General features: G+C 52.8%; 1 protein-coding gene across 3 annotated transcripts in view; it reads right to left on the bottom strand.

Annotated features, from left to right (window-relative positions):
* Positions 1-13088, bottom strand: part of GGTA1 (glycoprotein alpha-galactosyltransferase 1 (inactive)) — a 56490-nt gene that overhangs the window by 19017 nt on the left and 24385 nt on the right. For 2 of the 3 annotated variants that reach the window (XM_049637473.1, XM_049637481.1), the window contains exons 2-3: positions 8164-8280; positions 1590-1678 (exon numbers count right to left, since the gene is read on the bottom strand). In XM_049637473.1, the coding sequence (XP_049493430.1) occupies positions 1590-1669 (80 nt within the window). In that variant the 5' untranslated portion in view covers positions 1670-1678; positions 8164-8280. Of the gene's footprint in view, positions 1-1589; positions 1679-2754; positions 3755-8163; positions 8281-13088 lie in introns of those variants that run through there. The other variant, XM_049637489.1, reaches the window with a different exon arrangement.

Genomic DNA, 13088 nt, shown 5'->3' on the forward strand with positions numbered 1-13088 from the left:
AGGAAAAGAAGGAGGAGGGAGAGGAGGAGGAGGAGGGAGAGGAGGAGGAGGGAGAGGAGGAGGAGGAGGGAGAGGAGGAGGAGGAGAAGGAGGAGAAGAAGGAGGAGGGAGAGGAGGAGGAGAAGGAGGGGCAGGGAGAGGAAGAGGAGGAGAAGGAGGAGGGAGAGGATGACAGTCAGCATTCACTAAGTGCTTATTAACTCCCAGGCACTGCCCTAAATGTTTTATATACAATAACTTACTGAATCCTCCCAATGAGGTACCTACGAAGCAGGTACTATTATTATCCCCTCATTTTTAAAGAGAGGGAAACTGAGGAACAGAGTTGCTGAGTAACTTGCCCAAGGCCACAGAGGAGGTGAATGGTGTCACAGAACCAGTTCCAGGCAGCCCAGCTCCAGACCCCAGACAAGACATTTCCTCTGCCCTCAAGTACCCAAGGGATCCCAGGGTCCCTGCACCTGACTCTGAATTACCTTGCCTCAGGACTGAGTACGTCCAGTTTCCTCAATTCAAAAGACAGACGTGGTTTGTAGGCTCCTTGAACCTGACCACACCCTAGCTTGTCTCGATTTTGTTAAAATGAGTTGTTCAGAATGAAACAGAATAAGGCTCCAGAAGGGGTTAGATCTACTCTGCACTCCCGGGAGTAACAGCTCCCACGCTCTGGAGTCTTCCTTCTGCTGATGTACTTAAAGGTACAGATCCCTTTTTTAGTAGCCAAGATGGTCCTGCAGGCTTAAGCTTTAAGAGCAGAAGGAATTTAACTGTCAATCCAGGCTGTCACCTTTAACTTCGGGGCTACTGAAGGACTTCATCATGAAAATATTAGTGGTGTCAGGACAGCTCCCCCGCCCAGAGTTGTGTTGTGGGCTTCTTGGATAAAGCGCCTCCTAAGTCAAAGGGATCATGCATTTTTGTAGCTGTTTGCACAGACTGCTTTCTGTCAGGAGCCTCTCCAGCTGGAATCTCTGAGACACTGGATTTTCCAAAAGCACAGAAGCACGCATATTTGGGGGGGAGTCCACTGATGCATTTGAAAACTCAGAAGTGTTTCATTCATTTTGCTTTCCAGAGTTACAACAAAACAAAACAAAACCAAACAAGACACCCAAGCCTGTTAGCCAGGCACAAATGAATCACCAGCCACTCAGAGTGTATCGTATAGCGAAAGTCAACAACTTAAGTTATGCCTTTCAAACTCTGAAAATATCTTAGAATTGCAAGACGTGGGGTGGATTTCTCATGGCATTCCTGTCTGAAATTTCTGAAGGTAATTTCCACAGCTCGTCGTACCAATAATGAAAGTTACATTTGGGCTTAGGATGGCCTTGCTGTTTCTGCATATAACCCACCCAGAACGGCAAAGGTACAAAAGCCAAGACATTAGGAATGTGACAGGAAGGAAGGGGATTAATTAGCCAGAAGGTACTTGTCGATCTAATGATTTTAAATATAGTCCAGGGCTCAGGGATACAGGAAGGGTGGAATCTCTTCTTCATTGTTAATCTCAGTTTTAATTTCAACCTGGTCACGTGGCTGACACGAGGAGACTCGAGTCCAAGGTGGGTGTCACACTCCACAATTACCTGTTGATATATTCCCAAAACACAACAATTACAGTCGAGACAACCAGCATTGACAGAATCACTTTTCCTTTGACATTCATTATTTTCTCCTGGGGAGACAAAAAAAAAGGAGAAAGGAAAAAGCAGATTAAATAAACACAAAGTGAGGTATGGTTTTCTAAGAAAGGCTGTCACCTTCAGAGAGGAAAAGCTCATAAATATTTAGCTAGCGCGAAGGAGTGCCATTAGCTAGCTCAATGGCAAAGTAGTAATTCAATGAGTTGGCAGGGCCGCCCGGGTGGGAAGGGGGCTAAGGTCACTCTGGCGCTGAGAGGGAAGGTATTGCAACTGATCCCGGTCCGCCATGGATGTGGGTGGGCGAGGGTGTAGCTAGAAACCGTTCCCATGGACCCTCGCTGGCTCCTGACCCAGATTATGGGAAACCATCCTTTCCCTGGCTCTGCTGCCGTTGACATACTGACCACAGGCCCAATCCTTGGAGGGGAAGACAGCCCTGGTCCCTTAAAGTCTCCCATTCTCAGCCCCATCCAGCTTTTCCCCACCACACCCATGATCAATCAATCAATCAATCAAGCGGCGCACAGTAGGTACTTAAATATGTCTTGATTGCTGCATGAAGTCATGGTTGGAGAGGGGCTGGGTGCCAGGTGGGGAACGACAGGTTGCAAAGTACTTTAATTTGGGCGGTGAGGGAAGACCTTGCTGGGGAGGTGACTAAAGCTTCCCAAGGGATGAAGACAGAAGGCAAAAGGACGAGAAGTGCAAGGCAAGTCCCACACTGGGGAGCAAACAGATCTAGATCGGGACTGTGCCCACCCGTCATAATGATGAGATGTCTTCACTCCCAGAGAAGGGTGGATTTGGGTGCCAGCCCTCATACACAGAGCTGGGGGACCTTGAACATGGGACAGGTCCTCGGGTCCTCCTCCACAGCTCCAGAAAGCTCCGAGGACCAAAGGCCTTTTTATAATTTAATTGGCACCAAGATCCTAACTGATATGAGGCTATTTATAATCTTTATCCCACTTAGTGATGCTGTTTACATGTTTCTTTGCAGAAATATTGATGGATTTCATTACGTCGTGCAGCATAATACACAATTATGGGCGTTACATAATACACGATATATTATCTGCGCCCCCCAAAATTCTGAATTCCAACATACCTGGCCCCAGAGTTTCAGAAAAGGGATTGTGGATCGCTAACTGAATTGGTTCCTTCGTCTCTAAAACGGGGACGGAAGTGGTGATGACTGCAAGAGGTAACGTCCACAAAATGCTTCACATTGCGCCTCACACTATATACATGCGCCCCAAAATGCTAGTTCTGGTTGCCGGTGTCCATAAAATGGGCTGTTGGGAGGCTCCAATGGGACAGCACGGTGCCTGGTACTCAGTAAGAGCTCAAAACGTATATGAGGAAAAGGAGTAAGAACGTGTTAAACAACGAGGTGCAAATAAATGCAGATTGGGGACTGTAACGGTTTATCCATCTGTTCCGTGCCACAGCCTGATTAAGAGCTCCTGGGAAGCAGGAGGCACCCGGAGTTTCTCCGATCGAGCCCAGGGCCCTGTTACAGTCCTGCTACAATACCCTGTGTGTGCAGAGGAGGTGACAATGTTGCATCCCGAGCTTTATCAATGCCACCTGCTGAGGATCCAACGCCAACTGCTTCCCGGTGGAAGAAACACTGAACGCTAAACCGAGAAACACCCCGACTCCCGGCGTGGAGAACACCGACACGCTGGGCAGCGCCCAAATCAGACACACCTCCCAACCCCCTCTCCCAGTATGTGCATAACTTTTTAATTCCAGAAACCAGCATCAGAGGCAACTCTCGAAGCCCGTATCTTTCTGGAGATCGCTTGAACCTGCTTATGTTTTGCTGGAGACTTACGCCTGGAGGCCAGGTGGGTGAGCCAATACCGGACCTTTTTTTGTTGTTGTTTGTTAACTTTCTTTATTCTGAGAGAGACAGAGAGAGCGAGCAGGGGAGGGGCAGAGAGAGAGAAAGAGGGAGTATCCCAAGCTGGCTCCACGCTGTCCCTGTCAGCACAGAGCCTGATGCAGGGCTCGAACTCACGAACCTGTGAGATCATGACCTGAGCCGAAACCAAGAGTCGGATGCTCAACCGACTGAGTCACCCAGGCCCCCCCCCCCCCCCCCCCCCCCCACCAATACTGCGTGTTTTAGCAAGCCACTAGAAATGGGTGTATCCATGCTTCCTGGGATCTGGAATCCATGTCCCCAGGGAAGGAAGGGTTGGCAGGGTGGCCAACAGAGCTTTTAAAACATTTTAATTTCTCTCTCTGGACACAAATGAGGCATTTGGCAGTCAGCACGGTCTAAAAGTCCTTCTCTTATGTTTCTGTCTCAGAATTTTCAAAACTGTATAATTCTGAAAATTGGTGGTTGGCTATCTGACCCACCAAGCAGGAAATGTGGGATGGCTTCTACATTCCCTCGTGTAAGGGGTAGAGCACCGAACTGGGACCTGCTGAAAACTGACACCGCGTCTCACACGGGAGAGTGTAGGTCTAGGTCACCTGGCTGCCTCCTTCCCCAAGATTTAGCCAGTTCTGCCAGAATCAACCCCCCCCCCCACCTCCCCAGGCCTTCTTGTCACACATGTGATTTTTCCCTAAGTCTGTCCTACCCCAGGCACGGGCTGCCCCAGGGCCAACCCTAGACAGCGACCCTCACAACGGCTCCCACATGAAGTGTGACCCATAAATTAATTCTTCCGTACCCACCCCATCCTGTGCCCCCCACCCCAACAACAACCACACACACACGCACCCTTCAGAGAATCTCAGAATTACACCCCAACTGGGCTAAGTCAAGGTATTCCTTCCAAACTGAATTCCTCTCTGAAAGGAATTCTGGTGAACCATGTTTTCTCCATCTCGTGTCAGGGGAAAAGGTAGACGTCTCAGCTGAATAACAGAGCACTCAGAAGCTCTGGAAAAGCCATTATTTCGGGAGAACGGGAATTGGGCAGGGAGAAAGCGGTGCTGGAGGAAAGCAAACCTTCCCACAGGTTAACAAATCCTCCTCTCTGCCTCCGATTCCTCCCCCGGCCCAGGGAACCCAAGCCCTCCTCCCTGCGAAGCTGCTTCTGCGAGCCTAGTAGCTTCTTGAATACTACACTGAAGTCAAGAGACTCAAAAGGATCCAGGTCAGGTAGTGACAAGTGTTGCTTGTGACACTTGTTGACAAGTGACACTAAGGGGACAGGGGAGGGGCACAGGCACCAACTGGGTGTTCATGACCTTGGACGGAACTCGAGTTCTCCACACCCCCCTCGGGGACGCTCAGACCCGGGAGGAAACTAGACCAGCACTGAGACTCTGGAGTCAGCGGTCCTGGATGTCTGCCTTGGGTGAGTAGTCTGAGCCCCTAATTACATATACAAAATGGAGCTTGAAACACCCTCCTCCGGGGTTCTAGAAAGGACTGAAGGAGAGCGTGTATACGAAGCACGTGGTGCCTGGTGGTCAGCAAATGCTCCACACCTGGCAGCCGTCAGGACGCTGATGCTTTCTAATGGGAGAGTTTCTAAAATGCGTGGCTCTAGAGCAGAGCCGTGCTGTACCTGAGGGAGTCCGGGTCCCCCAGAAGAGTCAAGGGTGAGCCCACCCCCCACCGTGAACTGTGACTGTCCTCAGCGCTCCCTCCCCACTGCCTGCAGCCTGGGACCCGGCTGTTCCTCGCGTCTGCCCCCCCTGCCTGGTGCTCGAGGCAGGCGGGCAGGCGAGGAAGGGGAGGTTCGTAGGTGTAGGACCTACGGGTCAGCCCCAGCCTCTCCACAAAGCCGGCTTTGTAACCCAGGATCACGAGTTTCTCTGGCCTCCGTCTCCCCGTCTGTGAAACCAGTTCTGTGGACTTAACTTCCCACGACGGGCTTTCCGTCGATGGACCTGGGACGTGCAAGAGAAATCAAGCAGAGAGCTGGAAGCCTCGGTTTACGAAGGCGGTTCACTGAGACCCACCGGGAGCTCCTGGTGCCGTGGCCCGTGTGGATTCCTTGACTCGATGACAGCATGGCGGGAGCACCAACCCGCATGCGTTGAGCACCGAGGCTGACTTACTCAGAAGCTGATGAAGCCTGGGCGTCCTGCCCCCTTGCGAGCCTGGGCCTGACCTTCTGTTGCGGGTGGGGGGTGGGTCAGGAAGGCCTCCTAGAGGCAAAGAGTGCTGCCGCTGTCTGAGGGGATCATTCCAGCCTTGGGGCCTGTCCTGGGGCTGCAGGTGGGGCCGGGGGACTGAACCCACTACCTGCCCGCCCACCTGGGTCCCAGTAACAACCTGCCCCAGAGGCGCCCTGTTGGGCACCCAGGAGCGCCCCCCTTGGGTCCCAAGAGGAAGGGCTCGAACCCCATGCCGCTCTGTGCCCAGCTGAGGGGCCACCTCGCGCCCTACCCCTGCCCCATCTAGGATCAAAGAGCTGGGTTCTCTGGGTGAGAAACAGCCGAAAGATTTACAGATGCGGCACCACCAACACTAAGTTGTGAAGCTAGAAGAGACATTTCTAAAGTCTCAGTGATAAGAAGGAAGGTCGATTCACCAGGCCAGAGGCCAGACGGATTCGTCCCCCTTTGGTCTCTATTGAAAATGATACTGCAGAATCATCCTAACACAAAGAGGCCATCCAAGACTATGCAGCCAAACTATGACAGGTGCATTAGACAGCTAAGCACTACTAATGATTTTTATAGTGTTTTCATGTCATTTTATTATGATGTCGTTTTCCTGGGTCTTTTCCTGTTTGAAGTATTTGTCAGTTTTTGTTATTTGCTGTGGTATCTCTTCTCATATCCTAGTATTCACTTCCATGCCTAATACTGTGGGTGCAACTCTGCCTTCTGTTTCTTAAAGACGGTTCTGAAAATGGAATAAACTTCAGGCCCTTGGACGCTCCCCAGAGGAACTAGGCCAGGCCCTGGGCCAAATGTTTTCCCAGTAGTCTCTCTGCTAAGCCCCACGGTTACCCTGTGAAGTTACTCTAGTGTCATCCCCGCTTTAAAGATAGGAAAACAGAGGGGCGCCTGGGTGGCTCAGTCGGTTACACGTCCGACTTCAGCTCAGGTCATGATCTCGCGGTCCGTGGGTTCAAGCCCCATGTCAGGCTCTGTTGCTGACAGCTCGGAGCCTGGAGCCTGCTTCGGATTCTGTGTCTCCCTCTCTCTGTGCCCCTCCCCTGCTCACACTCTGTCTGTCTCTCTCGAAAATAAAGAAACATTAAAAACAAATTTTAAAAAAAGATAGGGAAATAGAGGCTCAGAAAGGTTAAGTAACGTGCCCAATGTCACACAGCATAACTCGGTGGAGATGGGATTCTGGTCCCGGGAGCTGGGCTTCAGTGCCCACCCTTGTGAACACTCTTTTCTCAATAAGCATGAAGGCTCACCCGTGGACTAACCACCTGGGCCTCTCTGGCACATCCTCTCATTTTGCCTTTCTTGATTATCACGTGAGAGTCGCTTGGGTCACAACTGACCCCAAGCTGGCCACTCACAGGCTAGACTCGCTGAGGGACTAGCTTCCCCGGACCAGCTTGAGCCTCGGCAGGCGCCTGCTGTGTGTCGGCTGGGGCCTTCCTCGCCCCACCGCCCCCCTTGTTCATCCCTCGTCACGGCCAGAGTCCAGAGTCGTGGCTTTTGGTGGCGGAGACTGAGGTTTAACACAGACTGAGGTTACTGCGTTCACCCAGAAGAACTGGGGGGAGGGGCGGTGCTGACTTTGAAAAGCAGACCCTTGGCCTCGCAGGCCCAGCTCTTGGAAGGGGGTGGTGCTGGGGGGTTCTGGAGGGCAGTGCCACTTTCTCTGCACCCCCTGCTAAAATGGTGGGCATCACAGGGAAGAGCTCCCCATTGGAAGAAACATGGTGCAATTTGTGGGAAAAAAAAATATATATGTAGAAAGCTGCTTCCAGCGATGTTTTCCATTATGAGGGTCAGAGTAAACACAGACGGAGGAAACAAAGAGTCAGGTCTCAGACTAAATACACAGCTAATTGTCGCTCCAGCCATCACAAACGGAACAACCTGTTCTCTGAAGTCCATCTTGTGGTGCCTTTTCTTGAATCCCCTCCAGGAAATCTGAAGCCTGTATCCAGCCAGCTTTTCCTTACTGCCTGGCTCCGGAGTTACTGTGCAAGGGTTTTTTTCCAAGAGAAATAAGGTAAACGAAGTGTCTGCACTGCCCTGAGGGGGCTCTGCCTCAACATCAGCCCAGAGCCCTCCTGCCTCCGCATTGTCACTCTGAATCCTGTAGAGAAAACCCCAGGCCGTGGCCACACCAGCCAGCCACAGCCCCGTGAGGTCCTGCCGGGGGGGGGGGGGGGGGGGGGAGCAAAATAAAGCAGAACTTACAGTGAAACCTCTGAGCCAGCATCCCACCAGCTCCTGCTTCTAGACAGGGGAGAGAAGGGCTTTATCTTCTTCCAGAACTACTGAGGGCACCAGCAAGAGGGGCAGGGGAGAGCGAGGTTCCTCCCTGCCAGACCCTGCTCGCAACTCCCCCATGGACCCCGACAAGGCAGAAGTAAATCATTCCAGCATCTCGACATACCTCATCGTCTGCTTCTCTCCCCGCAGAGTAAAAGGCAGAACAACAAAGTTCTATTGAGCTTCGCTCTGCAGAAGGAGGCAGGGCCGGGAGGAAGGGGAAGGTGCTGTGTTCCAACTCCTGTCAAAAGAATAAACAGCTGTTTCAGGAAGGGGGTGGGGGGAGACAGATCCCGCAGCAGCCAGGGGCTTTGTTCCTCGCTGGCCCCGGGAAGTGGGCTGTTTATCAGGCCTGTTGACTCCGAGGTACATGCCAAGGCAGAGACGTCTCTCTCTGGGCCCACGAACGGCCCGGCCTCCCTCCCCGAGCGAAACTACAGGCCCAAACTAGGCCTGGCGTTGGAGGAGGCAAGGCCACCACCCTTCAGAGGGACACACAGGCCGCCCACGTCACCCACTCCTTGGCAGAAATGGGAACTGTTCTGAATCCAAACAACCCCAAGTAACTACTATAAGGAACAGCCAATGAGAGGTCTAAAAAAAAAAAAAAAAAAATGCAGGGGTGGGGTGGGTGAAGGAGAGAGTCCTCAAGACTCTAGTCGAAATGCCACCTGAATGTTCCTCAAGGTTGAGCCTCTCCTCCACATCTTTTGAACCTCGGAAGTTGTTTTGTTTGAACACTATTTTTATAGAATGTTATGAGATCTCCCGCATCGAAAACCGAGCTATAAGAACTTTAAAAGGTCACGGAGGCCCAACCCTGCGCTTTGGCTGAATAATGCTTAACCCTTCCCACACCCACCTCCTGCTCCTAAAATAGAATTTTCCGGCTGGAAAGGACCTTAGAACAGTGGATTTCTCAAACGTCAAAACAGCTAAAACTTTTATTAAAAAAAAAAAAAAGAAAAAGAAAAAAACCCACAGGAAGTCATTCTCAGAACCCCACCGTGCAAGATGGAGCGTACAAACTGCCTTGGCCTAAGCGGGGAAAGGAAGCGCAAAGAGCCCCCCGCCCCAACCCCAGCCCTCCCAAGGGGCCCCACACCCCTCACCTCCCGTGAGGATAGTCTGGCAACCCCAGACTTAGGAGAGGGGGCCAAAGTCCAGGAGCCCCACCAAGCGATGCCTCATCTAGCCACTTGCAGCTTGCTGTTCTTAACAAAATCTCACAGCCCCTCCTCCGGGGGCCTGAGTTGTTTGACCACAGCGTTCAGCACCTGAAGTTCCAACAACATGCTTAAATCTAGTAAAGCTGAACAAAAGTGCACCTGGCAACCCATCACTGCACTGTCGGTCTGGACACCACGGCAAATGCGCATAAGCCCACCAAGAGACCCAGACCGGAACGTTCACGGCAGAGCAAAAACTGGAAACAACCCCAAAGACGATCATCAGAGCAGATCGGTAAGGTCCTAGAGCGGGATTCCAGGCACAGCAATAAGAATGAGCCAGCTGTAGCTGTTAGCAGCCACGGGATGGATCTCACACCCGTCACGTGCAGAGAAAGAAGTCTTGGATGAGTCCATTTATGTAAAGCTCGAGAACAGGCAAATCCGTCTGTGATGCTGAGATTCGGAAGGGGCCCAGAGAAGCTCCTGTGGGGCCGGCCATGCTGCTGCTTAAGTCGGGTAGTGGATACACAGGGGTGTCCACTTGGTGAAAATTCATCACAAATGCGCCTTTCCTGTGTGAATGCTAAGAACAGAAACCAACAGAAAACTTTCTGCTGAAAACTGCCTTATCTGCCTTATTCTGTCTTCCCCTGACCCTGGCTTGAGGGCCACAGGCCCTACTTTTTCCTTCTTTTGGGTTCCCCGCCACAAATACCAAGCATCACCGAGCACCTCCCTACGGGTCCAGGGAGGATTTGCTGCATTACACGATCTAGAAATCTGGGGCGATTGTCAGTGCGAAAGGGAAAGATAGCAGAGCCTAGATGCTAAGATAAGCCGGTCCTTTTCACAAGCAAACACCTCCCACAGGTCAGAAGGGGCTCCCACTTCACGATTTGCAAAATCAGCCTCTCTCGGTGATCCTCGGGGTCACCCACAAAGCAGTTGGGGAGCAGAAGGAGGCTCTGGGAGTCTCAGTGATTTGCTCAAGGTCCACAGCGGGCGAGTCCGAGGAGCTGTGCTTTCTCCCCTAAGCTGCCTCCAGGGGGGAACACTCAGCAGGCTGGTGGAGTTAGAGTCTCCAGCCTGGTTAACCACAGCTCAACACAGTGTGCAAACCTAGAAGGCAGAACGTTTAACTTCTAAAGATCCAACATGGTTTTCCTCCTTCCCTGACACAGTCATGCTCAGACCCTCAAAACAAAGGGGGCACACACTTGCGGTCATTCCTTAATCGAGAGGCAGAGAACCTAGCAAATGAGCCTCGGACGCGCTAATCAGAGGAGGTCAGAGGCTGCATGGGGCTGCATGGGTAAGGGCTCACCACCGGGCCGGCTGGGCTGGCTAATCTCATCATCCGATGGTCGCTAGGGCTCCTTCCAGTCCCGGCAGCCCATGAATCTATCAGTTAGCGGCCAGCATTCAGTACCTGTCCACTGGCCACACCTCAAGGCAGGATGGCAGGGCCTCAGAGTTGTGGCCAACGTGGCTGTAAGCCCAGGTGTGGGAATCCCTGGCTTTGCATCCAAGACCACTTCCGGTTGGGAAAAACAATGAAGGTCAAGATCCTGCCCTTGAGGATGAGGTATTCTTGACAAAGAACAAAAAGGCTGCGGGTTGTCAGCGTTTGATTCATCCCAAATTTGTCACAAAAGACATTCTTGCTTGTAAGCGACAGAGCCAATTGGCTGGTTTCTCCCTCCGTGTCAAGGATAATCATCCTCCCTCACCTCGTGGGGTGGGTGAGGGGCTGTAGAGAGTGGTGGCTTTGAGTCCTGGCTTTGAGTCCTAGCTCCGCCCCCTATGCTGTGCAATCCTGGGCGACTGGCTTAACTTCTCTGTGCCTCCATTTCTATATCTGTAGCCAGGCACCATGAAATGAACCACAGGCGAGGGAATGAAACAGTAAGTGTAAGGACCTCTCTCCAGCAGCCTGCCCGGGAAGGGATGGAGAGAGGGTGCCAGCTGGTGGGGCCGGCTGAGGATGGAAAACCTTCCTGGGACAGAGCTGAGGAGAGAGAGGGTTTGAAGATTCAGAAAGGGGGCAGGACAAGTGTGGAAGAGCATCCCTGTGGGAGGATCGAGGGGTGCCCCTAGGACAGGCAGAGGTGCTTCCGTTTGTGCAAAAGCAAAGGAGACAGGATGCGTGGGCTGGTGATAAGTTTGGGGGACACGGGCAGTTGGGCAACTGACAAGCTCCAATCCGGAGTGGCTAAGGGTGGAGGACGGAGTGGGTGGGTGGGGAGAAAGGAGCTGGAGGGCCACACAGAGTCTTATCACCAGGAGTCGGAGCCTCACCACACCGAGGAATCTGAGGGTTCTGGGGAACCCTTGAATGACATTAGGCAAGAGAGTTACTGATTTGCTCTGCAGAGTTACTTGGGCTGCAGGGCGAGGGTGGGTGGGAGAAGGAAAATCTCCAGCCAGGGAGACCCACGGGGAGGCTGCTGGCCCATGTCCTGGTGAGATCGGAGACCTAGACAGTGGAAGTTGCTGGAAGATAAGAAAGCACCAGCTGTCTGAGATAAATGAAGGAAAGGGCACCTTGAGAGCTTGGATTACATGAAGTAAATTCTCCCTCAACTTCTCTTAAGTGTCAGCCTTGTCGGTGAGCAACTCCCGGATTTAAAATGACCTTCTTCTCATAGGTTCCTTATTTATCTTTTAAATATCGTTCTTCTCCTCCCAGAATGTCAAGTCCATGCGCAGATACTTCCGTATGTTTTGGCCCAAAGTGAAAGTGCCTATGACATCAGCCCATGTTCAACGCGGCCCTGTAGGCTACGACGCATGCCTGGTCCACGCGCTGGGCACCTGTGTGTTCAATAAATGTTAACTATTCCAAAAATGGAAGGCAGTGATGAGAGCAATAATCGCAGTGAGCAGTAGGGTGAAGAGAGCGAGGCAGACGTGGGTGTCGTTCATGCCCCTCCAGGCGTGGACCCTGGGGTGGGCAGTGCGGGCCCAGGATGAGTGTCTGCACGAGGAATCTGGTGTTCCGGGTGCTGGCTGACGTTGCAAAGCTCTGCAAGTTCTGGGTAAATGGCGGAGTGAAACGATGTTCCTACTAAAGAATGGTGTGTAAGGTTGGGAGCGGGGGGAACTGGTGAACCCCGTTCTAGACGCATTAGGTTCGAAGAACCCACTGGAACCAGCTCAGCGGCGAGGCTGGGAGGAGTCTGATTTGGGAGTTGTCAGTACGCAGGCAAGAGCGGGCAGGTCCGCTGGGTGCTGAGGCAGAGGAAGCACAGAGGACAAAGGGGGCGTCCCTAACAGGCACTGTCCTGAAGCCAGGGTGGGGGGGGGGGCACCGCAAGGAGGTAGGGGGTGGAGCCAGGAACAAAAGGAAACATGGGGGCGCCTGGGTGGCTCAGTCGGTTGAACGTCTGACTCTTGATTTCAGCTCAGGTCATGATCTCATGAGTTCGTGACTTCGAGCCCCACGTCAGGCTCAGCGCTGACGGTGCAGAGTCTGCTTGGGATTCTCTCTCTCCCTCTTTCTCTCTGCCCCTCTCCCTCCCTCTCTCTCTAAGTAAATAAATAAACTTTAAAAAAAAAAAAAAAAAGGAATCACAAAAGCCAGACAAGACCCAGTACAGCAAAGAGAGCAGCGTGGGGGCTGCGAGCTGAGTCTGGGGGGCCCGTCTGGATTTTCCCCTCGGGGCCCCCCCCCCACCTGCCCCCCCCGGCCCCCCCCCCCCCCCCCACCTAGGGAGGAGATGGCCACAAACATGTGCGTGGGCAAAGCTGCTGCTCTCCAAGGCTTCCAGGGAGTGCCAGGCAGGGAGGTTCCGTTCCCGGCTCCGCCTCCGACTCCAGGCAGCTCTCCTGGAGTGTACACGGTTGTTTCCCACGCCAGCTCCCGCCTCCCCCCGCC

The sequence above is a fragment of the Panthera uncia genome, chromosome D4, assembly GCF_023721935.1.
Source record: "Panthera uncia isolate 11264 chromosome D4, Puncia_PCG_1.0, whole genome shotgun sequence".
Classification (NCBI taxonomy): domain Eukaryota; kingdom Metazoa; phylum Chordata; class Mammalia; order Carnivora; family Felidae; genus Panthera; species Panthera uncia.